General features: G+C 50.0%; 1 protein-coding gene across 1 annotated transcript; it reads left to right on the forward strand.

Moving 5' to 3' along the window:
• The first annotated feature begins 625 nt into the window (after positions 1 to 625).
• Positions 626 to 27394, forward strand: SCARA3 (scavenger receptor class A member 3). Its single transcript, XM_040464219.1, has 5 exons — positions 626 to 788; positions 2206 to 2325; positions 7283 to 7381; positions 8366 to 9409; positions 25551 to 27394. The coding sequence occupies exons 1-5, from the start codon at positions 641 to 643 to the stop codon at positions 26000 to 26002; spliced, it is 1863 nt and encodes a 620-aa protein (XP_040320153.1). The 5' UTR covers positions 626 to 640; the 3' UTR covers positions 26003 to 27394.
• The last annotated feature ends 437 nt before the right edge of the window (positions 27395 to 27831 follow it).

The raw sequence follows: 27831 nt of genomic DNA on the forward strand, positions 1-27831 counted from the left end.
TGGAAGGAGGAGGAGGTATGAGGTGTCTGGGGGAACAAGAGCAATCTTCTGATTGAGGGAATCCATCACGTAGGTCTTACTTAGGGAACACATGGCCCCAGGGAGACCTGCTCCTCCCATGGTCCCTTCCACACCCTGGCAGGTCCCGGATGAGGCAGCACGTGAGGCAGAGGTCTGTGACCATTTCCACCATTCTGTATTCTCTTTGTTCCCACTTCCTCCTTTCTGCAGCTCCCCCAGCTGGGCTGGATGCAGAGTCTTGTAGATTCACACTTGACCGTGGAGCAGAGGAATTCTGCTTGGGTTACCATGTGCCAGGGAATGGAAGGATGCTGAGAGGGGTCAGGCAACCAGCGCTTATTCCTTCTGATTCCATCCCAGGGCTTTGAGCAAGGTACAGAGCAAGGAGGCAGCAGAGCTGTCCTGTGGATCTTTACTGGCTTGTGGGAGATCATGAAATCTCCTTGCCCAGAGGTGTTGCGACATCTCAGTTCCTCAGCCACTCGATTCTTCTCTCCCTCCCCCTTCCCCTTTCCTCCGGGTCACCTGGAGCTCAGGTGGGCTGACTTGTACTCAAGGGTGGGGGTGGGCATGGGGTGTGGGGATTGTAAACGAACTGGGCAGCTGGAGAGGGGTGGGCATGGCTCGAGGTTCCAGCCCCGGGTCTGACAGCACTGGCTCCGTCACAGTGAGGTCGGCCACCGGCGACAGAGATGCGTTGTATGTTACAGAAGAGGAGCTGGCTGGTGACGACGAGGACATGCCGACCTTCCCATGCACACAAGAGGGTAAGGGCTGCCCTCTGATCTCCCTGCCCCCACCCCCAGGCTGCTGACTTGCCTCTCTACATGGCTTCAAAATCCTTTCCCCATTGCTCCCTGGAGGGGGAAGGGCAGAGTTGCATAGGCCTGGGTTATATAGTGTGGATGATGTCAAAGTCTGACACAAGTGACATCTGTCTCTAGGGCTCCTCCTGAGACCTGTCAGGGACCTCTGCCATCTCCCCCAGGACCCGTCCTCTAGCTGGCCCAGAACTGTCCCCTTCACCATATCCCATGCCACCCAAGTGGTTCGACCACTTAGCCCACAGGACCCACCTTAGCATTTGGATAGTGTCAGAAACCAATGCCACCTGAACTGTTACTTAGAGTTCAGTGGGTCCTGGTTAGATTAGAGCAGCTGTTCTCAACCTTGGCTGTATTTTTTTTTATATATATATATAACATTTATTTATTTTTGAGAGACAGAGAGAGACAGAGCATGAGCAGGGGAAGGGCAGAGAGAGAAGGAGACATAGAATCCAAAGCAGGCTCCAGGCTCTGAGCTGTCAGCACAGAGCCCGACGCCGGGCTCAAACCCCACCAACAGTGAGATCATGACCTGAGCCGAAGTCGGATGCCCAACCGACTGAGACCCCCAGGCACCCCAACCTCAGCTGTATATTGTAACCACGCCAGGATGCCTGTGACCAGCCTTCAGAAATTCTGATTTCTTTCGGTCTGGAATGCAAAGGAGGCATCAGGAATTTTAAAACATTCCCAGTACTCATAATATGCAGCTGAAGCCAAATCCGCCTTAGAAATGTCACAACCGGGGACATCACTGCATGCCTCCTGGACGTTGGCCATGTGCCCGAGTAGCCAGAACACCTGGCTTCTTTCTTCTTCCATACCAGGGACCCAACTGGTGGACTGGAACCATTCGTTCCATTTCCAGGAGAACTGTTCGTTACCCGAAAAGTTTGGGGACTGAGGGGTTTCCCAGGGTGTGTGACTGGTTTTCCCCATGCTGAGAAATTCCCACCACAGGAGACTTTCAGTGCTAAAGCCCGGAAAGTCGGGGGCAAATTGAAACAAGTTGGTCATCCAGTGGTGCAACAAAGCTGACTGCCCTGTGTTATGTACCATCGTAAGGCCGATGCATCAGGGAGAGGTGTCTTCCCACACCATGGGCTGATTGATGTTGCCATAAGGGACACTGGTGGCAGTCATGGGGCTGTTCTTGGGAGACCCCGACTCTGGTCTCTTCTATTTCTCAAAGCTCAAGCACCTAGAGAAAACACAGGGAGACGGGCAGACATGAAAATGGAGAACAACTCCCTGCCTGGAGGCTGGTTTGATATGTGATGAGACAGGTCAGAGTAGGAACACGAAACTGTCCCTTCGCCTGCAGCCTCAGCCACTGGTCTGCTTTGTTCCCCCACAGGCCGGCCGGGGCCCCGCTGCAGCCGCTGCCAGAAGAACCTGTCTTTGCACACGTCGGTGCGGATTCTTTATCTCTTCCTGGCCCTGCTCCTGGTGGCCGTGGCCGTGCTGGCCTCTCTGGGTGAGTGCGGGCTCCCAGTGGCGTCTAGGAGTCCAGCATCTTTCTGGGGATCTTCATGCTCGATTCAGACTCCAAAGGCTGGCCCCTGAATTCCGGTCAGTTCGTAGCCGTGTGGCTTTGAGCAAGGCACTTGCCCTCTAGGGAGTCTGTTTTCCTGCTGGGAGAATGACAGGACAGGACCAGCTCAATGGTTCCCAGTTCCAGCTCCATGTGAGAATCACCTGGGAGCTTTAAAAGCTACCGATTCTGTGCCCCAGCCCAGGTAATGTCCATCCAGGGTTGAGATCGCTCTGTTGGCAATGTCTAAGCCCCTTCCATGGTCTTTGTGAGTGTTTCTCAAAGTGAGGTTGGATGCCTGCCTGCATCAGGATCGCCCCCCAGGATTTGTTAAAATGCAAACTCCTGAGTCTCGCTGGAACCTATGAAATGAGAGTCCTGCAGGCGAAGCCCAGGGACCTGGAGTTTGGCGGCTCTCATGAGCACTACAGCTTGCATGACCATGGTAGCCAACCCAGATGATGGTGCACAGCCACGTTCGGGCAACCCTGCCTCCTGGATGCTAATAGTTTACGGTAGACTGAGGGGAACAGATGTGACAGCTTCTCACTGCAGTCCCATTACACTCAGCGTCAGATTTTAAAAAATCCAGATGTTACTAAGGGCAGCCAGTAGGTTTGCTTGTTCCTGTGGCCTAGATATTGGGGACAAGGCCGGGACGCAGGTGAGACAAGTGAGGAGCAGGGTGGGGTGCCTCAGTCCAGGTGCCGCCCCCGCACTTGTGTGACCCTGAGAGTGAGCGCCTCCCTAAATGGGAGCACCTGGTCCCAGTCCTGGCTAAAGATATTCAGCCGCTGGCTCGCTTGGGTTGAGGGCACAAGGTCAGCATGTTAATGACTTGAATGGACACTCTTGTCATAATGCAGGAATCCTAAAGGTGTTGAGGAATCAAACACAAGCCGAGCGCCTACTTTGTGCCAGGTAAAGGGAGCACCAGGATGAGGCCCTTACGTTTCGTCATCGGAGGGAGCAGTTCTCAGTTTTGTCTGGACCTTAAAAGGCATTTAAAATGCCTAATGGCAGGGTTCCCGGCTCCAGATGAATGAAATCATAATCTCTGGGTAGGACCCAGGCCTAAACTATAGAAGCTTCTCAGGTAATTAATTCCAGAGTGCAACCAGGTTGGAGGACCATTGATTTCAAGAACTTTCCAAGCCCCTCACCTGGATCAGCCCCACCTTTTCCTGCTAAATCACTTTGCGGGGCTTGGCCTCTCAGAAAGTAGCCAAAATCCTGGGCCAGAGGAGGTGGGGAGCTGCGGGCCACCATTCTGAGGTGGCACACTGGACATCAGGGAACCTCCAGAGGTTCCTGGTCAGGTCTTTTTTAGGGCCTCAGCTCCCAGCACCTGCAGGTCCATTAATAAAGCTCCGGTAGCCACAAACCTGAGCCCAGAGCAGAACACAGGCACGACCACACTTCAGAAGCTATGGACGGTCATCGGTGCCCACCAGCTGCTAGGCACCATCGTATACATGATATCCGTGGGTCATCTTAACCAGCCCCGAAACGGAGGCTGCCCTCGTTCCACATACCTGGAGAGGTGAAATGCTTTGCCCTAAGATCCAGAATGAATGAGCGGAAGATTGTAATAATTGGGGGGGAGGAGTGCATTTGGGGACTCCAGGGAGAACTTTAGGTCTCCTTTTGTGCTTTTGCCTCCAGCCTGGGCCTTCAAAGTCCCCAGAGCAGGGTGGGCTGGGCACCGTCCTGGCCTGGCTGGTAGGTGCTCGATAATATTTGTCAAATGAATGACTAGAGATTTGTGAGTACATATGTGGATGGTCCTAGTCAAGGCATTATGGTCAGGACTGTGGATAAAGTCTGGAGGATTGAGCAAAATCCGTCTTCCTCGCAGGGAAATGAAAATTCACTTATTCATTTAATCAAGTATTTGTTGCATGCAGACTATAAGCCAAGAACTGTATTAGGCACTGGGCATACACTGCTTAATAAAACATAAGCCTTGTCGTTATGGGGATTATAACCTGGAACACGGTTTGGCAAACTTTCTGTAAAAGGCTAGGTAGTAAATATTTTAGGATTTATGGGCCACACATGGTCTTTGTCAAAACCACTCTGCCATTGTGGAGCCAAACCAGCCAGAGATAATATGAAAATGAATGGGGATGGCTATGTTCCAACAGAATGACATTGGGTTAGATTACATATGCAGATCCTACTTTGCCAGCCCTTCTAGAGCAGTAACCTGTGACCTTTTTTTGACTGTGCACCCCATCGGTAAAAAAATTTGATTTAAAATGCATCAAAAAATTAGATGGGTAGGTGAATGGATAAAAAGATAAAATGGACAGATGTACAATAAAGTAAATATAGTAAAATGGTTTTTTGTTGTTTTTTTTGTTTTTTGAGAGAGGGGGGCGCAAGTGAGCAAGGGGCAGAGAAGACAGAGAGAGAGAGAGAGAGAGAGAGAGAGAGAGAATTCCACAAGGGGCAGTTCCATGAGGGGCCAAGAGAAAGAGAGAGAGAAGTGGGGCTCACCTGAAGCAGGGCTCATGTTTTACCTGAAGCAAGGCTCGTGCTCACCTGAAGGGAGGGGGGCTTGAGTTCACCCGATGTGGGACTCAAACTCACGAACCATGAGGTTATGACCTGAGCCTAAGTAAGATGCTTAATGACTGAGCCACCCAGGCACCCTATAGTAAAATGTTAATTATAGAATGTAGGCAGTTGATACATTACTGCCTACTGTGCAAGTAGGATTGTACAAGTCTTTTGATTACTCTTTGAAAATTTTTACAATTAAATATTGGAAAAGAAAAACCCCGATAATCTCACACCTGTAAAATATGCCTATTTATTTATAAATTATACACGTATACTCTTTTTAGTATAATTATAAGACTCAACTTTGAAAAGATGAGAAAAAAAAAAGATCTAAAAAGTAAGGAAAACAGTATGTAATTACAGATCATGAAACCCTCTGTGAAGAAATGAACAAGGTGAATTATATGAATGAGCCCTTGGCTATTGGTTTGGAGGGGACTTTATAAAGCATTAGAATAAGAATCAAAGTCTGCACCTCTCTTTCCCTATCTATACAAGGGATTTTAACTCGGGGGAGACTCAAATGGAATGACGAATACTGTAAACTCTAAGTGCTAGTGTAATAAAATGGCATAGAACTGTTCCTAGGACCTCTCAACTTGTCACTGTTACTAATTAAGTCTCAACAGCTCTCAGACATACGATATTAAAGCCCAGAGATTCCAAAAAAAGTTGGAATCATGGCATTTTGGAGCTGAGAAGAACATTAGAGGTCATCTAGCTTCAGACTTGCCTTACAGATGATTCGGTTGAGCTCCAGAAAGGTTAATTGACTTGCCCGAAGTCACCCTGCAAATCTGAGGCAAGTGTGGACGAGAAGTTGCATGACCCAGCTCTCTTGGCGGAGTTCGTTCCATCCCTGTGCACTTACCTTCCTAGGCTCTGTGGGAAACATATGGTCTACCTCCGTCCAATCCGGGCCCTCCTCTCACTTCCTCGTCCAGCCAGACACTTGCTAGAGAAAGCCAGGAATCCTGCTGCTGCTCAGATGTGCTCTAATCACCGGCCAGCACTGACCCCTGAGAAGGGGGTGAGACTCCCCATGCAGTGTAAGCTGATAAATCCTCTTCTAGGAGTCAGTTTGGCAACATGTATCAAAGACTTAAAAAATATTAATGCCCTTTGACCCATTTATTCTACTTCCAGCAATTCATTCTAAGAGAATAACCATATACACACAACCACCAAATATAAGGATTATTTCTAGGAACAAGTGTTACTCATATTTACATATCAAGTTTTATTTGTAGGCTCGGAGGGGGGTGGCTTAGGTGTCCCCCCAACCACAGGAGATTTTTATATAATTGCCAAATCATTTATATCGAGTATGATACAAGCATTAAAAGTAATGATTTAAATATTTTTTAAAACATTTATTCTTTTTTTGAGAGTGAGAGAGACAGAGTGTGAGCGGGGGAGGAGCAGAGAGAGAGGGAGATACAGAATCCGAAGCAGGCGCCAGGCTCTGAGCTGTCAGCACAGAGCCCAACGTGGGACTCGAACTCACAGAGCCCAAGATCATGACCTGAGCTGAAGTCAGACACTTAAGCAACTGAAGTCAGTGCTTAAGCACCCAGATGCCCCTAAAAGTAATGATTTTAAGGTGATTTAAACCTCAATGGGAAAATGTCCATGACATGACACTAGTGATGCAAAATGAAAGAAAACAGATGAGATGTTCAGAACATTCCATTTTTTCTGTTGTTTTCTAGAAGAGTATACCTATATCTATGTAGCTATAGAATGATTATGGAGATAAGTAAGAGTCTAAGAGATGCATGAAGATATTGATGGCTATTATCTCTCAGTGGTAGGATTAAGAATGTTTTTATATTCTTTTTACATTTTTTTCTTAATTTTCCCTATTCTATCCTGTGGGGGTCAGGCCCTAGTTTTAAAATCTGGATGGGGATGGAGATAGATACATATACACACACACATATATATATGTAGGCACAAGGATATATATATACATATATATATATATGCACACACATATACACACACACAAACTTTTAATGTTTGTATCATACTCTATATAAATGATTTGGCAACTATATACACACACACACACACACACACACACACACACACATATGCATACATATATATATTTAAGAGAGATGTTTAAACAGATATAGATCTAAATGGATATAGAATGTGTGAACTCTGGCCATAAGAAGCATCTTCCCTTACCACCACTGAAAAGCCCTGTAGAAGGATGAATGGTTTTGGTTGCAGAAAGGCTGATAAAAATACCTTCTTACCAAAAGACTGCTGTTTCTCTGAGCTAAGACCCTGCCCCAGTTTCTCATCTGTATTTCCCATATAGTTTTCAGGAAAGTGGACTCTCTCTCTGAAGACATCTCCCTGGCCCAGGCCATCTATGACAAGAAGCTGATGTCCATGCAGGAAAATCTGCAAGGCCTGGGTAAGTGTCCAGTGTCCAGATGTGCTAATGACAATGATGGAAGACCAGGGTTAATTGGGGAGGGGTGAGTGTCCCCCCCTCCCCCCAGACCATGGTGCCCTGGAGCAGGGAAGCCTTAAGCCACCCTCTAGGCACGAGGAAAGGGCAGCTATGACTCCTTGCCTCCTGGTTCATCCCGAGTGGGCGGCTGCCCTGGGTTTCACCCAGGACTGGGGCCAGGGTTTCTGTGTGAGGTACAGATCTAGCCAGAGCCTACAGGTAGAGAAGGCTTGGAGGTAGACTTTGTAAAGCATTAGGAGGCAGAGAAGGAACCCAGAGACATTTCCCAGTTATTCTCAAGTATCTGAGATTATTTTCAGGATCTTCCGAAGCCTCTTGGCAAGTCTGCCCTTGCCTCACTACTGCCGTAAAGTGTGCACAATTCAGGATGCTGTCTATCTCCTGTGTTAGCTAGGGACATTCTCGTTCTGAGGCAGAGACAGAGGAGCCATAATAGAAGGGGTAGAGGTAGTCTGCCCTGATGGAAAGAGAAAGTACAGGCTGAGTGATGTTTGGCAGGCATCTTCTCTGTGCCTCATTTCTCATCGGACACATGGGAGAAATAATCCCTGTACCATCTTTTCCCCATAAATGTACTGATAAGATAGCAAATATAAAAGTGTTTGGAGAAATATAAAGTTTAAATGGGCAGTTCTTGGCAACCTTCAAAAAGTTATGAAGATATGTTCTCGAGAATTTGGTGGTGAGTTGGAAAAAAAAAAATGTCCCAAATTCTACATTTCAAGTCATAGTAAAGACATTTGGTCAAAATAAGATCTCATAGAAATGGCAAGATTTTTCCATAAAGGATTTCATAGCAGACTTAGGATAGGAAGAGGGAACAGGAAGCCACTTGACAATTCATTATGCTCCGAAATATTTAAAGAAGCCACTTTTGTCCCATGATCCTTCAGCAACTCAAAATGTTGTCCCTTTCTCCTAAAGATCTGAAAGCCCCAAACAATTGTTCCTTCTGCCATGAGGCTGGGCAGCTGGAGCAAGAGATCAGAAAATTGCAGGAAGAGCTGGAAGGAATTCAGAAGATGCTTCTGGCCCAGGAGGTCCAGCTGGACCAGACCTCTCAGACCCATGAACTGCTCTCCACCACCAGCAGTCAAATCTCCCAGGAGATGGGCAATTGTTCCTTCTCCATCCACCAGGTCAACCAGTCTCTGGGGTTCTTTCTCACTCAGGTGAGAGGCTGGCAGGCCACCACAGCTGGCCTGGACCTCTCTCTGAAGGACCTCACCCAGGAGTGCTATGATGTCAAGGCTTCTGTCCACCAGATCAACTTCACTGTTGGGCAGACTTCAGAGTGGATCCATGGGATCCGGCGGAAGACTGATGAGGAGACCCTGACCCTCCAGAAGATTGTCACTGACTGGCAAAACTACACCCGGCTCTTCGGCAGCCTGCGTACCACATCGGCCAAGACCGGAGAAGCGGTCAAGAACATCCAGGCCACCCTGGGGGTCTCCTCACAGCGCATCAGCCAGAATTCTGAGAGCATGCACGACCTGGTGCTGCAGGTCATGGGCTTGCAGCTACAGCTGGATAACATCTCGTCCTTCCTGGACGACCACGAGGAGAACATGCACGATCTGCAGTACCACACCCACTATGCCCAGAACCGCACAGTGGAGAGATTCGAGACGCTAGAAGGACGCATGGCTTCTCACGAGATCGAGATCGGCACCATCTTCACCAACATCAACGCCACCGACAACCACGTGCACAGCATGCTCAAGTACCTGGACGACGTGCGGCTCTCCTGCACGCTGGGCTTCCACACCCACGCCGAGGAGCTCTACTACCTGAACAAGTCCGTCTCCCTCATGCTGGGCACCACAGACCTGCTCCGGGAGCGCTTCAGCTTGCTCAGTGCCCGGCTGGACTTCAACGTCCGCAACCTCTCCATGATCGTGGAGGAGATGAAAGCTGTGGACACGCGGCATGGAGAAATCCTTCGCAATGTCACCATCCTGAGAGGTAAGAGCCCGACCTGGGCCAGCCCTGCTACGGAGCTCCCAGAGGGCCTTGGTGATCTTGCCAGACACAGAAGTACCCGGTTTCAGGCAAGAGTCCTGGTAGCCTAATCCAATCCTGTAGCAAATGCCTAGGGCGACTGGAAGCTTTAAAAACACAGTGGTCCCCCTTTCTCTGCGGGTTCACTTTCTGCCTTCAGAAGGTCAACAGTGGCTAAACGCCATGTCACGATGCCTACATCATTTATCTCACTTCATCTCATTACTTAGGCATTTTATCGCCTCACATCATCACAAGAAGGGTGAATGCCGTACAACAGATATTCTGAGAGAAAGAGAGAGAGAGAGATGACATTCACAAAATGCCTAATTTATAAATTACACTTTCTCATAGGTAAGTATACATAGGAAAGAAAGGCGATATAAGGGAGTCTAGGAACATATCCACTGCGGATAAGGGAGGACTGCCATACTTACAAGGCTCCCTTGTAAAGGTGTTATGGCTCCTAACTTTGCCTGTCATCCAAATATGGATTTTCATATGTGGGTTTGTTTGATTGGGTCTACACAGAGAAATAGGCAAATCTCGTCTTGGAAACTGTTTTCTGTCTTCCCACACCGTCACTGGTGTTCTCAGCCATGTGCCCCTCATATGCCCATCACTCTGATGCTCTCTTCTCCTCTCATCTCATCCCTGCATTAATCAGGGTTCTTCAGAAAAACAGAATCAACAGGAGAGAGAGAGAGAGAGATTCTTTTAAAAATTGGCTTATGTAATTATGGAGCTGGCAAGTCCAAAATCTGCTTGGCTGATGTCCCAGTTTGAGTCAGAAGGCTGGAAGCTGCTGTAGAACTAGGAAGAGAGGATGTGTCAGTTTGAAGGCCACCAGGCAGGAGAATTCGTTCTTACTTAGGGGAGGGTCAGCCTTTTGTTCTATTAAGGCCTTCAACTGATTAGATGAGGCCCACCATATTGTGGAGAGCAATCTGCTTTACTCAGTACTGATTTAAATATTAATTTTTTCTGTAAACACCCCTGTAGACATGTCTAGAATGTCTGGCCATTTGGTGGTCCACTCAAGTTGACACATAAAATTGACCACATGTCAAGCCCATACACATCTCCTTAAATAATACTTAATCCCCAAATGGAGACAATAACAAGGTTACAATTCTGCCTAAAGCTCATAATGTGAGTATGCTGTGTACAACCAAAATCATACTAAACCCTTCCCCAGAAGAGGAGGTAAAGTCCTTGAGAGATATTTACTCTTCCCCCTGGATATCCCATAATTTAAATACTACGATATAAAGTTAACAATATTTAAATACTGTGATATAAAATCAGTGTTGTTGTTTTTTTTTTAATTCTCTTAAGTTTATTTATTTTGAGACAGAGCAAACAGGGAAGGGGCAGAGAGAGAGGGAGAAAGAGAGACAATCCCAAGCAGGCTGTCAGCACTGTCAGGACGGAACCTGACACGGGGCTTGAACTCACGAACCATGAGATTATGACCTGAGACAAAACCAAGAGTTGGATGCTTAACTGACTGAGCCACCCACGTGCCCCTAAAGTCAATATGTTTTGTTTTTTATGTTACATGATAAGGGGATAAGAGAGGGAAGAAAGCAAAGATACTTGCTGTATATATATTTATATATTTATAGCACACCAAGGGGGAAATGCTCTTGACAAGTTCAGTCCTTATTTTTGTAACTGGCCACATGGTCATAGCTGGTATTTATAACTGCCTTCTTCCACTACCCGTCTGTATTTTCTTTGCCCCAGGAAAACACCTCAGCTGGTTGTTATTCTTTACCTGGTAGGGTGATCCAGACCTTCATTCCTGAAGGGCCATTCCAGTCCTCCCTAGTCTGGGTTGTTGTAGTTTTCAACTGACATTTATTTCAGGGAACAGTAGCACTAAGAGACACCCTAAGGGAGCTTTTGAATTCCAGACGTGCTCTCCCTTACCCCCATTGTAGAGTAATAGTCCAGTTTCTCCTTGGTAGTTGGGATCAGTCACGTGGTCAGCACAATAACCTCTTCTTTGTCTATTAATTCAAAGGCATGAGAAGCCCAAAGTGACCAAGCAGCAGTCTTAACTTCCAGTTCAATGGAATCATTGTTGTATCTCCTGGCAAGAACACTCCTTCCTTTGGAACAAAGATCTCTAAGCCAGCAGAGCATAAGGTTGTGGGAATAAGAAGCAAACATTTTGCTACTGGGTCACTAGGGGTAATAGTGAGTGAGTCTTTCCCATCTCCATCCCTTGATCCCAGGACTAGTGAATTCTGGCTATCGGAGAAACAGCACCACATATGGACACTGATTCAGACCATAGACAGCCCTGCAAGGTATTGCCACCTAACTAGAGCTGTAACTGAGTCTTCAAAGGCCATTGCACCCTTCTGTCATGCCAGCTGTTTCAAGATGGTGGGGACCATGGTAACACCAGTGAATTCTGTGATCATGGGCCCATTGCCACACTTCATTTGCTGTGAAGTGATTTCCTTGATCAGAAGCAGTGCTATGTTGGAATACCATGGAATACCATGATGGCAGATAATGCATTCTGTCTGGTATTTTTGGCAGAAGCATTTCATGCAGGGAAGGAAAATGCATATCTAGAGTAAATTTCTATTCTAGTAAGAAGACATTGCCCCTTCCATGATGAGAGTGGTCCAAGGTAATTAACCTGCCACCAGGTAGCTAGCTGACCACCCTGGGGAGTGGTGCCGTATTGGGGATTTGTTGGTGGTCTCTCCTGTTGGCAGATTAGGCACTTGGCAATAGCCGTAGCCAGGTTGGCCTTGGTGACTGGAAGTCCATGCTGCTGACCCCATGCATAGAACCCATCCCCACCATCATGGCCATTTTGTTCATGAGCCCACTGGGTGATGACAGGGGTGGCTGGAGAAAAAAGACTGACTGGTATCCACAGAATAGGTCATCCTATGCACTCGTCTATTAAAAGTCTCCTCTGCTGAGCTTACCCTTTGAAGAAAATTCACATAGGATGCAAAGGCCTTCACATTTTTTGCTCCTTCAGAGAGGACTATTCACAAACCTCTTCCCCAACTTTTCTTGTAACCAATTTTCCAATTGTGGGAAATCCCTGACCATTCACCCAAACCATTGGCCATGGCCCATGAATCAGTATATAATCACATGTCTGACCATTTCCTCTTCTGAGCAAACACGACAGCCAGGTACACTGCCAGAAGTTCTGCCCACTGGGAGGATTTTCATTCACCACTGCCCTTTGGAGATGTCCCAAAGAGGGGCTGTGATGTTACAGCTGCCCACTTTCAAATGATGCCTGCGTTTTGTGCAGAACCAATGGTAAACTAGGCTGGAATCTTCTCCTCCTCTATCAGCTGGTCATAGAGAACTCCCCATAATACCATAGGTGCAGGCTGGGGGAGAGAAGGTGGTATACTAGGAGTGGGGACCGTGGGTATTTGGACCACTTTATCATGTAACTTACTTGTGCCTTCAGGGCCTGCTCAGGCCTAAATACATATACACCACTTCCATTTGATGATGGAGTGCGGCTCTGTGTGCCCAACATTGTAACTTGGTGGGTCAGAGAGTACCCAGTTCATGAGGGACAGCTCAGGTCTCATGGTAACATGGCGACCTCTGCTAGTCTCTACTCAAGCCCAAGAGCTATTTCTCAAAAGGAGAGTAGTTATCCCCGGAGGATGGCATGACTCTGCTCCAAAATCCTAAGGGTCTGTAGTGCAAGTCACTCATAGGGGTCTTCCAAAGGCCCCAAACAACATCCGTATCTGCCGCGGTCACTTTAAGCACCATTGGATCTGTTGGATCATATGGCCCAGCTTGCACGGAAGCTTGGACCCGTCGCAGAGCGGGGTTTCTTGAGGCCCCACTCAAAACCAGCAGCTTTTCAGGTCACTCAATAAGTGGGTTGGAGCAACACATCCCAGTGAGGAATACGTATATGTTACCTCCAAAATCCAAAGAGGCCCACAAGGTGGGCCTCTTTTTTGATTTCAGGAGGGAGCCAAATGGAACAGCTTATCCTTGGGAGGGATATCTCAACAGGCCCAAATCACTGGATCACTAGAAATTTCATTGAGGTAGAAGGCCCTTGAATTTTTGTCATGTTTATTCCCCACCCTCTGACCCACGAATGTCTTCGAAATAGTGAGCTACAACTTACTTGCTCGCTAGGTTGAATCAGTATAATATCGTCACTGTAGTGGACCTGCGTGATATCTGGTGGGGGAGAAAGGAAGTCAAGTTCCCTGTGAACTAAAGTATGATGGAGAGCTGGAGAGTCGAGATCCCGCAAGGCAGGTGTGTGAAGGTGTATTGCTGGTCCTGTCAGCTGGAAGCAAACTGTTTCTGGTGGGCCTCGTGAACAGGTATGGACAAAAAAGCATCTGGGATGTGTTGATTCTCTCAAGTAATGAGACTGCATCTGGTACAGGAGCTACAATTGGAGTCACAACCTGGCTAAGCTTATGAAAATGCACTGTCATTCTCCAAGATCCACCTGTCCTCTGCACAGGTCAAATGGGCAAATTTAACGTTCTTGATGGGGGCACCAATCTCTTCAGTCCCTTCAGGAATGTGGTATTGCTTTTGGTTTACAATTTTCCTTTATAGATATATATAGGAAAAAATAAATATTGGTTGATTTATTTGGAAAGAGAGAACGAACAAAGGAGGGGTAGAGAGAGGGGGGGAACAGAGGATCCAAAGCAGGCTCCAAGCTGACAGACAGCAGAGAGCCTGATGCGGGACTTGAAGTCACGAACCATGAGATCATGACTTGAGCAGAAGTAGGACACTCAACTGACTGAGCCACCCAGGTACCCCTGGTTTACTATTGTCCTAGGTAAAGGCAATTCTAGTGGCTTCTGGTTGGCCTTTCCCACCATGATATCCCTTACTTCATAGGCTGGGGAACCAATGTGGGGATTCTACCAGCTAGTAGGTAGGATGTCTATTTCAATTATGCATTCCAGAACTGGGGAAACAACCACAGGGTGAATTCAGGGACCCAGTGGGCCTCACGTGAGACAGATCTGTGCTAAAACCCCGTTGATCACCTGACCTCCATAAGCCCCTACTCTGACTGGAGGGCCACAGTGACATTTGGGTCTCTTGGAATCAGTGTCAGTTCAGAGCCAGTGTCTAGTAGTCCCCAGAAGGGCTGATTATTTTCTCTGCCCCGGTGCACAGTTATCCTGGTAAAAAAAAAAAAAAAAAAAAAAGGTGTAGGTCCCCTTGGGGAAGGCTGGGAAGATTAACAGTATAAATACTAGGGTCCTTCCTCAAGGGTACCCAGCTTCCCTTTCATTCAAGTAGTTCTGGATTTGTAAACAGGCTCAAGTCTGAGAATTGACTGAGGAGCCATGGCTATTTTTATGATTTGGATTAGACTTTTATTCACTTGACCTGGAACTTCTCTGCTTATACAAAACAAGTAAGAATTTAGTAGGCTTCCTATCTATTTCACTTCTAGGTACACCACGATCACTAGCTAACACCACGGGTCTGTGCATGTCAGCCTATTCTGGTCACCGTGTCGACTTTGCTATTACAGTATCCATGCTCTCCTTGTGTTGGCCAGTTGAGTGCCACCGTTAGGTATCTGCCACCCCGAGACCCAATCACTCCCATTATGGTTAGGTTTCCCAGTTGAGTGACAAAAGTTCCCCCTGTACGGTCTGCCTGCAGAAGAGAGCAATCAGAAAACTCTTCAAGGCTTCTAAGACTCTCCTTACAGATTTATTTCTCACAGTCGTGGTGAAAGGCACGTCTTCTGGACCTTCCCAGGGTGGGTGAGTAGGTCCCAGATGACAAATCCACTCCAACGTCCCAGCTTCTCTCATTCTTTGAATCCCTTTCTTTACATAAAACCAATGAGATCCAGCATTTCTAACTCACTCACTGTGGGTCTTTTGGCCCATGTCTCAGCCAACCAACCAAACTAACTGTTAGAGCCTTTCTCACTCCCCAAGATGCAATATTAGATGCAGAATCCCTGCTTAGTGAGCCCCTATCAATAAATTCTGCCTGATGCAATGTTATGTTCCTTCTACCATTATCTCCACACCTTTAGGATCCATTACCACAGATATCCCCCAGATTCCTATCTGTATAAATTTAAGAACTCAGGTAGTTCTTTTGGAGTGTAGCACATCTCCTCATGGGTCACACTTTGTGCCTCACCTTCAAGGGCCTGCCGAGAACTGAGTCTAGCTATAGGTCTAGAAGCAAAGGGGGGTGGTGGCGGTGGGTCCTCAGGAGAATCATCATTGTCTTGCTTGGCGGTGCCTCAGGGCAGGCCACTGCCCTTTCCTCAGGCCATGAGGGCTTCAGACAGGGGTTGAGAGGCCACTTTTACTGGGTGTGGGGGAACTGCTTCCGCTGTCAAAGATGACTTATCAGAATTTAGGGGTCTAGTGTCCCCAGCTCCATCAAGGTCTTCGCACATATCCCCATTCCAACTTTCAGGATACCATTGCTTCCCGGCGAATGCCTTTACTTTAAGAGTGGATGCCCCGGGAAGCTGGGGATTCAGCCAGTTACAGGATGAGATGGCAAGTTAGGTTTGCAGCAACCTCAGCCCCATGGCCACAGGAAATAAGGGTCTCATTCAGGGCAGACATGGAAGCCTTCAGCTCATTTATGTGACACTTGAGCTGGGAATTTGAATCCCCAAGGTCAACTTTTTATTGCCTCACTTTGTCCAGTAACATCAGGAGCAACCAATCTCATTATACTCGTTACTTTGACAAAAAAATGTTCGAAAGTGTCAGTCCCCAATACTTTGCATGTCTTTGTTGCCAGATCATGCCTTGGGCTATCAGGCTGTCTTTACTACTAGAAATAAAGTCATTAGTATCTTTAAATCTTAAATTAGAGTCAGTTCCAGAAATCCCAGATCAATTTAGAACATTCATCTTTAAAATTCTGTTCCTTTATACTTGCTCTTGGTACCACAATCTGTATTAGTCAGGATTCTCCAGAGAAACAGAACCAACCAGCAGGATATATATATCCTGTGTCCATTAGGATGTCTGAAAGAAATGGATTTACTATAAGGGATTGAAGGAGGTGGCTCACATACTTATAGAAACCAGCAAAGCCCAAGATCTGCAGGGTGAGTCAGCAAGCAAAAGACCTGGGAGAGCCAGTGGTTTAATTCCAATCTGAGTCCAAAAGCCTGAGACCCAGGAGAGCTGATGGTGTAGTTGCAGGCTGAAGGCTGGCAGCCTCAAGACCCAGGAAGAGCCAATGGTTTCAGTTCAAACCCAAAGGAAGGAAAGAGCGGAGGGATTCCCTCTTAGGCTTTAAAAAAAAAATTTTTTTTTTAATGTTTTTATTTATTTTTGAGAGAGACAGAGACAGAGAGTGAGCGGGGGTGGGGGTGGGGGGCAGAGAGAGAGGGAGACACAGAATCCGAAGCAGGCTCCAGGCTCTGAGCTGTCAGCACAGAGCCTGATGCGGGGCTCGAACTCATGGGCACTGAGGTCATGACCTGAAGTCGGACACTCAACCGACTGAGCCACCCAGGTTCCCCATAGGCTTTTTGTTCTATCAAGGCCTTCAACTGACTGAGTGAGGCTCACCCACATTGGGGATTTCCTCAGTCTACTGATCCAGATATTAATCTCATCCCCAAACACCCTCACAGGCATACCCAGAATAATGTCTGACCAAATATCTGGACACCCTATGGCCCAGTCAAGTTGATACATGAAATTAACCATCAGAGGTGACATCTGAACTGAGACCCCTGAAAAAGAAGGAGGAATAAGTTAGATATAGCAGGGTCAGCATGGATGAACAGAAGGGTTCCAGGTAGAGGGGGCAACGCACGCAAAGATCATGGGGGAAGCCTATGGCATCCACATTATCTCCTTTCATTCCCACGATCCCTGAAACCGTGAACCCAAAAAGCCTGCAGTGAAGAACTGGATACCACATGAGGTCTAGCCAGGTTCACCCAGCTGTCAAGGAATGGACACAGGATTCAAATTCAAGGCAGTTCAGATCCATAGTTGCAAGCTGCCTTGAACAGCCTTCTCCAAAGTCACATAACCCTGTGCCTCTAAAAGCACCTGAGCAACTGAAGCAGCTGCTTCTTGGTGACAGCAATCTGCCCAGTGTAGTTTCTGCAGTGCACTCCTGTCTAGTCCCCATCAATTTCCCCAGCAAGGGGCTGACCTCTTCTTCCCCGTGGGGAACCTCCATCCCCAGCCTACCTCTAGATTCCATACCAAAGGTGGGTTGCCTGGCCCACTCCTTCAAATCATGCTTTATGGCTTCTGCTTATGAGGATTTCATTCTGAAATGAGCACTGTATTAGTCTGCTCCAGCTGCTGTTACAAAGTACCGCAGACTGAGTGGCTTAAACCACTGAAACGTACTGTCTCGCAGCTCTGGAGGCCAGAGGTCTGAGTTCGAGTGTCAGCAAGGTTGGGTCCTTCTGAGGGCCGTGAGGGAAGGCTCTGTTCCAGGCGGTGGCTGATAGATGGCCCTTTTCTCCCTCATCTCTTCATCTTCTCTCTGTGCATTTCTGTCTCTGTGTTCAGTTTCCCCTTTTCCTCGGGAAGCCAGTCATATTGGAGTAGGGGTTACCTAATGGCTGCATTTAAAATTGATTACTTCTGGGGCGCCTGGGTGGCTCAGTCAGTTAAGCATCTGACTTCGGCTCAGGTCGTGATCTTGCGGTCCGTGGGTTCAAGCCCGCGTCAGGCTCTGTGCTGACCGCTCAGAGCCTGGAGCCTGTTTCAGATTCTGTGTCTCCCTCTTTCTCTGACCCTCCCCTGTTCATGCTCTCTCTCTGTCTCAAAAATAAATAAGTGTTAAAAAAAATTTAAAAAAAAATTGATTCTGTGAAGTCCCTGTCTCTAAGGAAGGTCATATTCCCCAGGGGCTAGGACTTCAGCCTATGAATGTTGAGGGGACACAATTCAATCCCCAACAAATGCTATTACTTTTTCATTCTACTCTTTCACAGCAGTATTTCCAACAATTTTTCTCCTGGAAAATAGTCCCAAAGACTCCTAATCAGAATTTGTTTATACTAGGAATCTGGATGGCTCTACCCAGGTTCCCTGGACCCTTCCCAAGGAATTGTGTGTCTTTGCAGGAAGAGGGTTCGACCTGAAAATATAACCAATCTTGGCTCTAGAGAATAAAATTAGTTAGCCACTGAGATCTGCCAGTTCCAGAATTTATGGCTTACATTTGGTGGGGGAGGGGGGCAAATATCTGGGCCTGATAATCTAGGGGAGCTCTAAGGAGGAAGGAGGGAGGGCCCCACAATCCCAGACAGCTCTGTTCTCTCTGCAGAGCACAGACTTGGAGCCAACCTCTCTGATTCTCTATTTTGCTTTAATCATTTAGTCTCAAACCTATATTGCCTTTATTTTACATCATTGAGCATTTCTACTGCCACGAGGGTTAATTTTTTATTCAATCTAAATTGGTGGTGTTGGGGGGGATGGAAGTACATCTTGTTGACCTGCTGTCATATTTTTGCAACAAAGCCAAGTACTGAATGTTTCTTGGGTAACTGAAACATCCCCCCAGTATTTTGTCTAAAATATGTAGCTCTAGGATACATCCTCTAGGCTGCATTGTTCTAGAAAAGGCATTATCAGGGGGTTCTTGCAGTTTATCCTCTGTATTTTTGTTGCGTTCAGCCTAAGAACCAATGAAATATAAAGCTTTCCCAATGACAAAGCCCATTCACAGACTTCGTTTTGTTTCAGCCTCACAACAACCTTTGTGCAGTAGACAAGGCAGTGTCTTTATTTTACAAGAAGGTGACCTGAGACTGGGAAAGGTTAAGGCACGAGCTCAAGGTCACACTGTGATTTTAAATTCTGACCCCTTGTCATGGCTCTGAGGTGCGCACTTTCAGGGTGCGGCCAGAAGAGGAGACGCTGAGAGCGTAAGCTCTCAGATACCAAAAAGGCACCTCCCCTCAGGTCCTGCCGAGGTGTAGGGTGTGGGGCAGAGAGTTGCAAAGAGGGAGATGAGATGATGCTCAAAGTGTTGGCAGGGGAACCATTTAAGAACCCCATTCTAAGTATAACCCAACAAGAGGCATGGGAATTTATATTTGTTCCTGTCCTAATAATGACAGAGTCCTCATCTGAGGACCTCATCTTAGCTGGAGAGCAAGGTAAGACATTTGTTTCAGCTACATCTGACTCTTGGTTCAACCTCTGAATTTCTGTTCAAACTCGTCATGGTTGTTGAAGCACCTCATGTAAAACCTTTCTCATCTGAGAGAAAATTTCAGGTACAAAATTGTGCACCCTTTCCTACAGGAGCTTGTTACTCATTCTTTCAGGCATAGACAGGTGCTGACAGCCTCTCATGTGGGAGCTGGCAGTGAGGTCTCCCCCAGGCTGGAACTGAGCTGCTCTCTAGAATAAACGGGCTGGGACAGCAAGGGCCACAGCCAGTGTGGAAGGTGCCAAGTGCTGACCGAAGGGCTGGAGCCCTTAAACTACATGGGAAAGAAGTCTGACTTCTAATTTGCTCCGAGTCTGGAGGCAGAATCACTTTATTTTGGTTCTTCATCGGTAAGTGAAAGGATAAGACCAGCTGTTCTCGGAGACCTCTTCCAGTTCAACTTGCCCAACAGAAAGTCTGTGGTACTTCCCTAGTGTGTGTGCCTCTCATAGAATATTTCTGTCTTCGGGGCGCCTGGGTGGCTCAGTTGGTTAAGCGTCCAACTCTTGGTTTCAGTTCAGGTCATGATCTCACGGTTCATGGGTTCGAGCCCCATGTCGGGTTCTATGCTGTCAGTGCGAAGCCTGCTTGGGGTTCTCTCTCCCTGTCTCTCTCTGCCCCTCCCCTGCTATTTTTTTTTCTCTCTCTCTGTCAAAGTAAATAAGTAAACTTAAAAAAAAAAAAAAAGAGTATTTCTCTCTTTCTGCTCTGTAGGATGATTTCTGTGTCTGTGTTAGACAGCGTCTGTGCTAGGACTATTATTTGGAAATTGAAAACAGGAAACCATCATTGCTTATTAGCTGAGTGACCTTGGATAAGGCTTTTGGCCACTAGCTACTTTCAATTCAACTTCCTCATCCACAAATAGGAATATTAATACCTCCCTTGCTTATATCCCATGGGGTAGTTGTGAATATCATTGTTAACAGTGGGTGTGAACAATTTTTATAAAATATAAAAGGCTGCCCTAATTTAAGGGATGATTCTGAATCTAATTTTCTTGATGATGGGCTACTTGTCTCCCTCATCAAGTACCCAGCAGAGTGCCTGCTCTTGGAAGGCACTCAGGAAACATTTGCTCAGTGAAGGCAGAATGAAAGCATAAACAAGGCTAGAAGCAGAGGGTGGGCAAGAAAGGTGACGTTTGGCCTATTTCTGATACACACTCATGCTCACAGCACTTGGTCCTGGAGGAGCGTTTACTAGGGCCCTATCACCTTGTCTGTCTTGAACGCCAATTCTTGTCTCCCCGGCACCATAAGACTAAATGAACGAAGCTGAACGCTCTGCTCAGTCTCTCTGCCCTGTGCAATTGCACACACGATCCCCTCTTCTCCTGAATCTTGGCATCCTTCCACCCCAGCCCCAGTGAAGCCACTGAAAGCCCTACTCAGCTTCTCAGCCTGATGGCTGCAGCGTTTCGTTTGGCTTCTCAGCTTCTCTGCTCAAACTGATCACTCATCAACAAATGCCTTGAGAAGGAAAGTGCCAAAGACTGCCAGGCTGACTTCCATGAGCCTCCCTTCTCCCTGTGATTTTGGCCTTTGATCTCCCTCCAAAGCCATCAGGAGTATGTCTTGGTATTTGATCTGATGATTCGGATTATTCTCAGTGGGAAGTTTCGTCTGTTACAATCTAGTGCATCACAGAAGTGGAAGTCCATTGTCATTTTTTCAATGTTCCTCAGGTAACAACAGCCGGTATTGAGAGTCCCTGACTTAGGCCAGTATATTCACTGAACAGAGGGAGGTCTGAGGTCCCAAGAGGGACAGAGACTTACCCAGGCATCCAATTGGTTAATACCAGACCTGGGACTCAAACCAGGGTCCCCCAAAGCCCAAGCCAGTGTGCCTTCCTTCCATGGCCTTTCAACAGTCGCCCATTCCGTTTCTGTTTCCTTCCGTCCTCGTAAGCTGGCCTGTTGCTTTGGACTGGGAGATGGACTGCGGGCCCCTCCTGCCCACGCATTACCCCACCCATGGGTGGGGAGTGTTGGGCACTGACAGACTCAGTACTTCTGCTCACCCCCACCTCCACCTCCTCCGGGTTCCCAGTGCAGACCACCTACTTGTCCCAGACATGCAGTCAGTTGTGGCTCGACCCTAATGGGCCAGGATGGCCTAATTATAGTCCCCGGCTTCCTGAGTAATTATGGGCCTCCCCGGGACTCCAGGGTGCTCCGTTCCTCTCCCACAACCCTGCCCCTCAGCCACACTGCTCACTTTCCTCCTTTGCTTTAAACGCTCCCCACAGCATTTGAATTCCGCCGTGAGCAGGATTGAGCCCTCCCCTCCTTTGCCCTGCAGCCGTGCTGGTATCCCGATCTGATAATGGGCTGTGTCAGTGGCACGCCTTCCCGCCTTCCCGCAGAGCAGATACTCTGTCAACCTCTGTCCACATTCCTTGCCCCTAAGCTAACGACGAAAGCCAGGGCTGTTGACTTCCTCCCAGGCTAGACCCAGGTCCCACAGCATGATTCATGGCTGGGAGGGACCAGCTTACCTGGGGAAGACAGCCTTTCATGTTACCCTTCCCCACACTGTGTGGACCCTCCCTGGGACAGGCAGGGCGGGGGCGGGGAAAGGGCCAGGAGCCCGGCCACAGGGTAATGAGGACCCGAGGCAGCAGGGTAGGGGGACAGAGCATGGGTTTCAGAGCTTCAGGCCCGGCTTTGAGTCCTGTCTCTACCCCTTACTGGCCGATGATCTTGGGTAAGATGTCACCCTCTGCACCACATTGTCTCATCTGTAAAATGGGACAACAATTTCAGTATACAAAGGACACAGGAGAGACTCAGTAGACAGATGCTGGCACTCTCATTGCCCTTCCCTTCTCCGAGAGAAGGCAGGTCCCAGAGAAGTCAGAGAGTGGGCAGGGATGTCGCAGGGTTGTCACTGGCCCCTGATGCCTTGTCTGCAACAGAGGCTCCTGTCAGTAGCCCCAGACGAGGCCACCCCACCGGATGTCCTCAAAGTGACTGTCTAGGACCCCTTTCCATGTGCTCAGAGATGGGGTCAGTGGTGCCAGCCGCGATGGGGAGGGGTATGGAAAGTGAGGTCACCCATTTCCCTGAAGTTCTCCTTCCACACGTGCTGAGGGCTGCACTCCTGGGGCAGTGAGGTGCGTCGTGTGACCCAGGCTTCTGCACACACCTTCCGCCAGGGCATGTGGACCCCGGCCTTCCCCATCCAGGGAAGCCGCCAAGAGCTTCCCCAGGAAGAGGAGGCCGTGAGGGCGGGTGGGAAGGGGCAGAAGAGAGGGCCTCACCCTCTCTCTCTCCCTCACTGCTGGCATAGAGACCCCTGGCAACCCTCGCAGCTAGCTGCTCTGCCCCTCGAGTAAGGGCGGAGAGGGCACCTGATGCAGACGACACGGGCAGGCCGGGGTCCTGGGGAGAGAGTGAGGGGGCTCCCACTGGACCTGGGGGCTGCTCAGAGCAGGGCAACTTCGTCGGGATGAGACTTCTCATGCTTTTCCTGGGTCGACGCTGGAAATGGGGATCGTGGACCCATTCACCCTGGGGACAAGAGAGGAAGCCACGGAAGTGGTTGTAAGGGGAGAGAATGAAGAACCGGGGAGCTGTGTCCTGGGGCGGGCAGTGGGTGAGCCCAAAGAAGCAGGCCAGAGGGCAAGGACAGAGGCAGGGGGAGGGGTGGGGGGGGGAAGCTCCAGGGGCCCTCAGGAACTGAAGTACAACTCTCAATTTTATCCATGAGGGCCTGAGCTCCAGAGTGGGCAGGAATTTGCCCAACGTGGCTCCAGGGCCCCCTGACTCCCACCCATCCACCCATCCACCCATCCTCCAGGGGCCCCTCCACCTCTGAATGGCTCTGTTTTTCCAACCTCAGCAGGCCCAGGTGCCAAGGCCAGAGCTGGGGCGGAGACCGGCGCCATGGCTCTGCCGATTCCCAGCAAGTCCTGCCAGGCTGGGGGAGGCAGTCCCTTGGTGGGCACCTCTCTGTACCAGGTTGTTCCAGCTGCCTAGTGCGGGTGGTGGGGGGAGGCGGCTGGGGGGGCTCCAGGGGCCTCTGCAGACCGAAGAGCAGGTCCTGCCTCCTGGCTGCTCCCTGGCGGGTCCGCCGCACCGCCAGCCACCCCACCCCTGCCCCCGCTGGCCCCATGACGGAATCCCAGCCTGTGCAGCTGGCACGCCACGTGAGCCGAGCCCACACAGGGCTGCATGCCCCTGTGGGGGGGGGGGTGGGCATGGGCAGGCGGGGGCAGGGAACGGCTGGAAGGTTTTTATTGGCCCTCGTGGGGCTGACTCTGTCTGGGCTCCAGTTTCCCGTTTAGATCCCAGTTTAGAGCTTAAGAGGACCGTATTCACTGATCCACAGAACCCTCTGGGAAGCAGACCCACAGGGAGCAACAGGGGTGGGGAGTGGGGAGAGGGTGCTGGGGACGGGGGAGGCGTAAGCAGGTAGCATCAGCCAGGATTAACAGCAGTGGCATCTTCATTAGCTGGGGCAGAGCCCGGACACCGCAGACCTGGGTCATGGCCACTGGCAGGGCTCCCTGCTCCAGGCTGCAGGATCCCTCCTCTCTGAGAGGCCCATCTGGGTTCTGGTTTCCGCTCAGGGGCCCCTGAGGGGACTGCTTCACCTCTCTGGGTGTTAGTTGCCTCCTCTGTGAAAGGCAGGAATTGGACTGGCTCTCACCTAGCTTGAAAATGCCAGAAGTCTTTTGCAAGAATGATGCAGCAGCAGAATTCTCAGGGAGAATTCTGTACCAGTACCCTTTGCTGAGACCACTGAGAAAAGCCAGGTCTCTGCTGTGCCTTTGCTGCATGATCCTCATGAGGCCAACGAGTCCCCTTTCCTCCAGGAATTCAGAGATGCCTTGGGGCAGAGCAACGGCCACACTCTGCTTTGTGCCCTGAGGGTTCGTATAGCTCTGGGAGCTGGTGACTCTCAGAGCTACGTAGTCAGAAGCATATTGAAGTCTTCCAACCCCTGGCTTGGGAACTAAGAAGGGTTCTTTAAGGACAGACCATGTCTTCATCTTGGCCTCTCCCCCAGGCGCTAGGCCAGAGCCAGGTGGGAGCAAGGAGTCCACAGCTATTTGGTGAATCATTCTTTTCAAGCATATTCTGAGTTTTCACTGCCATGTGCCAGGCTCCATGCCCAGGGCAGGGGCTGTGAGCTGTGGCCCTCAGTCTCTTCCAGAGGCTCCATAGTCTAGCAGGGTCTACCAGAAAGGCACTGAGGGTTTGCTTCCACGGTACGGTGACTTCTTTTTCCACACGTCAATTGAAAGATTCAGCAAGTGGCAGCCTCAGGAGCTCAGAGTGGTCAGGGTGGGCCTCCTGGAGGAGCCATCCTTTCTCTGGGCTGTTGTGCCCACACACTAACCCTGCCAAGGGGTCTGTTTCTCCTGCCTCACTTTTTTGGTTTTCCTCCCCCGTGTCACTTGACTCCATCCCTGGCCCCAGATGCAGAACGGTCATGGGCAAAAGCCTGAGGCTGAGATGAGGGCCGGGCAGGGGGTTGAGTCAAAGACTCAAGCAGAAGGCCAGGCGGCCTCCGGACCGGGACAGACAGTCCTGGCCAGTGTTGGCCTTTTCCCAGAGCTGTTCAGCTCTCCCAGTTCCCAGCTTGAGTGCACGTGGGGAACGATGGGCAAGCCCTGAAGTCAGAACAGTGAGTTCTCACGGTGCCCCAGACCTCCTGCCAGACACTTAACCCGCATTATCTCAGGGTCCCCTCCTCACAGGTGGTTCGGCTGACTTAGGGAAGTCACATAATGGGCCCGAGCCCCCAGAGCTCGCAGGCGGCAGGCCTGGCCTTTGGGTCTAGCTAACCCTCAGGCTGTCACTGTGGCCTGGCCTGTGCTGTGTCTCCTTGGTGGGAGAGCCTCGTGAGAGCTGCCCGTCATGGACTGACTTCTCCCTTCTTCTCTCTGACCCTAGGTGCCCCCGGCCCCCCCGGACCAAGAGGACTCAAAGGAGACACGGGCACGAAAGGGCCTGGTGGCAGCAGAGGACCGAAAGGAGACCCTGGCAGCTTGGGGCCCCCGGGACCCCAGGGTCCTCAGGGGCAGCCTGGAGACACAGGACCCATGGGGGAAAGGGGACCGGTTGGCCTTCGGGGTTTCCCAGGCCTCAAAGGCTCAAAGGGCAGTTTTGGAACTGGAGGCCCAAGAGGACAGCCAGGCCCGAAAGGGGACATGGGGCCCCCAGGGCCAGAGGGGCCCCCAGGGTCTCCAGGGCCCTCAGGGCCTCAGGGAAAGCCAGGGATTGCTGGCAAGACAGGGTCACCAGGCCAGCGGGGGCCCATGGGGCTTAAGGGTGAACCAGGGATCCAGGGGCCCCCTGGCCTCCCAGGGCCCCCAGGCCCACCAGGAAGCCAGAGCCGCTACTAAGGGCCCCAGGCCCAGACACTGCTGCACCAAATGCCGGGAAGGGCCTCAGGGCATGGCAAGCCCCCACCCCAGAAAGCCACCCTTACAGACAGTTGTGGTTCTTTGATCCCAAAGGGGCTTCTCCCTGGCCTGCCCCTGCACCTCGGGGCTCCCCAGTACTGACTGTACCACAGAAAGCAGCCCCTCACACGCACACGCACATACATTTCCCTGCTGGCCAGGGGGGCCAACTGGGTGTCCCTGGCTGGGCAGGAGGAGAGGGCAGGAGAAGACCCCCCTCTCCTGTGACTGAGCCTGCCAGGGAGGTGGCTACCTTGGGAGGAAGGTCTTAACTCTATTTCTGAATTGTTGACCAACTTGGCTCTCCAGCTTCTTCGGAACCAGCCTAGCTAACAGTTCCCCGTGGCTCCCAGCGGTTGAAAAGACCCAGGAAAACCTTTGAAGGGGATGTGGTTCAAACTCTAGGGACAAGGTGGATTTGATGACCAGAACGCTCTCCTCATGACCATGGGAGCAGCGTCCCGGGAGCTCACACAGGACGGAGGGACTCCACCTGAGTCACATTCTCGGGCTCTGGGCACCGAGCTCTCATGAGTTCAGCAATTTTTTCTTGTCTCCAGAAAATTCCTCACTTCATCCTTGCCTCCTTCTCTCAGGAGCATCTTGGGAGAAATCCAAGCAGGAGCTTCATCTGCATGGGGAGACTATCTAGGCCCTGGAACATTCTCCCAGAGTGGCGCCCAGCAGCTGGGAAGCTGGAAGAAGGGAGGCAGAGGCATGAGTGAAGATGCCTCCCTTGCTCCATCTGAGGCTGGCCCGCCTGCTCCATTCCTGGGACAGGCCGCTCTGTGGAGGCTGGAGGAGGGCCAAGCCTGGCGACAGCAGCTCTCCCCTCTTGTCCCCGGCTCTCTTGCCCACAGCTGCCTGCTGACCTTACCCTGCCCTGACTCAGAATGGCCCGAGGCCTCTCGGCTTGGGTGGGAAGACTGGACGAGGAGGGAAGGGCCCAAACATCCACAAGAGACTCGCTAGGACACCATCCCTCGTCACCTCCAACTTCCTGTGCACAAGGGCAGAAAGGAGCCCTGGAAGCTCCCCCAGCAGGGTGAAGGCCGCCCACAGGCTAAACTTGTGGTAAAGCTGCCTTATCTTGGTGTTCGGCAGATCCCGACCACTCCTGGGCTGGGGGTCTGGAGCTGTCCCCTCCCCACCCTGACTCAGAGAATAGCCTCTGTCCTCATTCCAAAAGCCTTAATGCCACCTCCCTTCCTGTAATATGTGCAACTGGTTTGCACTCCCACCTGCCCCCCCCCCCCAATGCCATGTAATTCTGTCTATATATGATATCATGCGATATAGTATTACTGAGTCAGTAAAGAGCTGTTTCCAGGAGGGAGGTGTCTTCTGGTCCTTTCTGCCCAACCAGGGGCATAATGCCTTCAGGGGCTCTGCCTCACTTGGACTTTGAAGGGGAACCGGTGGACGAAGGGTCCCCTAGATATTCACTGTAGAGTTTGGCCCTAACCCCCTGCCCCTCAATCTAGAGGAACGGAGCTGTGGCAGGAACTCACAGCGGTCCTCTGGGGGCCAAGGACCAAGCGCATGTGAGGGAACCACCCATAAAGAGCAGGAACCCAGTGAGAAACAAGGTGAGTTCTATTCTTGCAACAGGCTAAACGGAGCCCTAGACAATCTGAGTGACACCTTCACCCTCCCTGGTCTGCAGATAAAACAGAAAAGCAGAAAGAGATCGGGCCAGATCTGCCCCCGAAAGCCTGCCTCTCCAGGATCCACAGGAAACAGAGGACAGCTGGGTCCCCTGTGAGTCA

This window comes from Herpailurus yagouaroundi, unplaced genomic scaffold (assembly GCF_014898765.1).
Source record: "Herpailurus yagouaroundi ecotype Mexico unplaced genomic scaffold, PumYag 28, whole genome shotgun sequence".
Taxonomy (NCBI): Eukaryota; Metazoa; Chordata; class Mammalia; order Carnivora; family Felidae; genus Herpailurus; species Herpailurus yagouaroundi.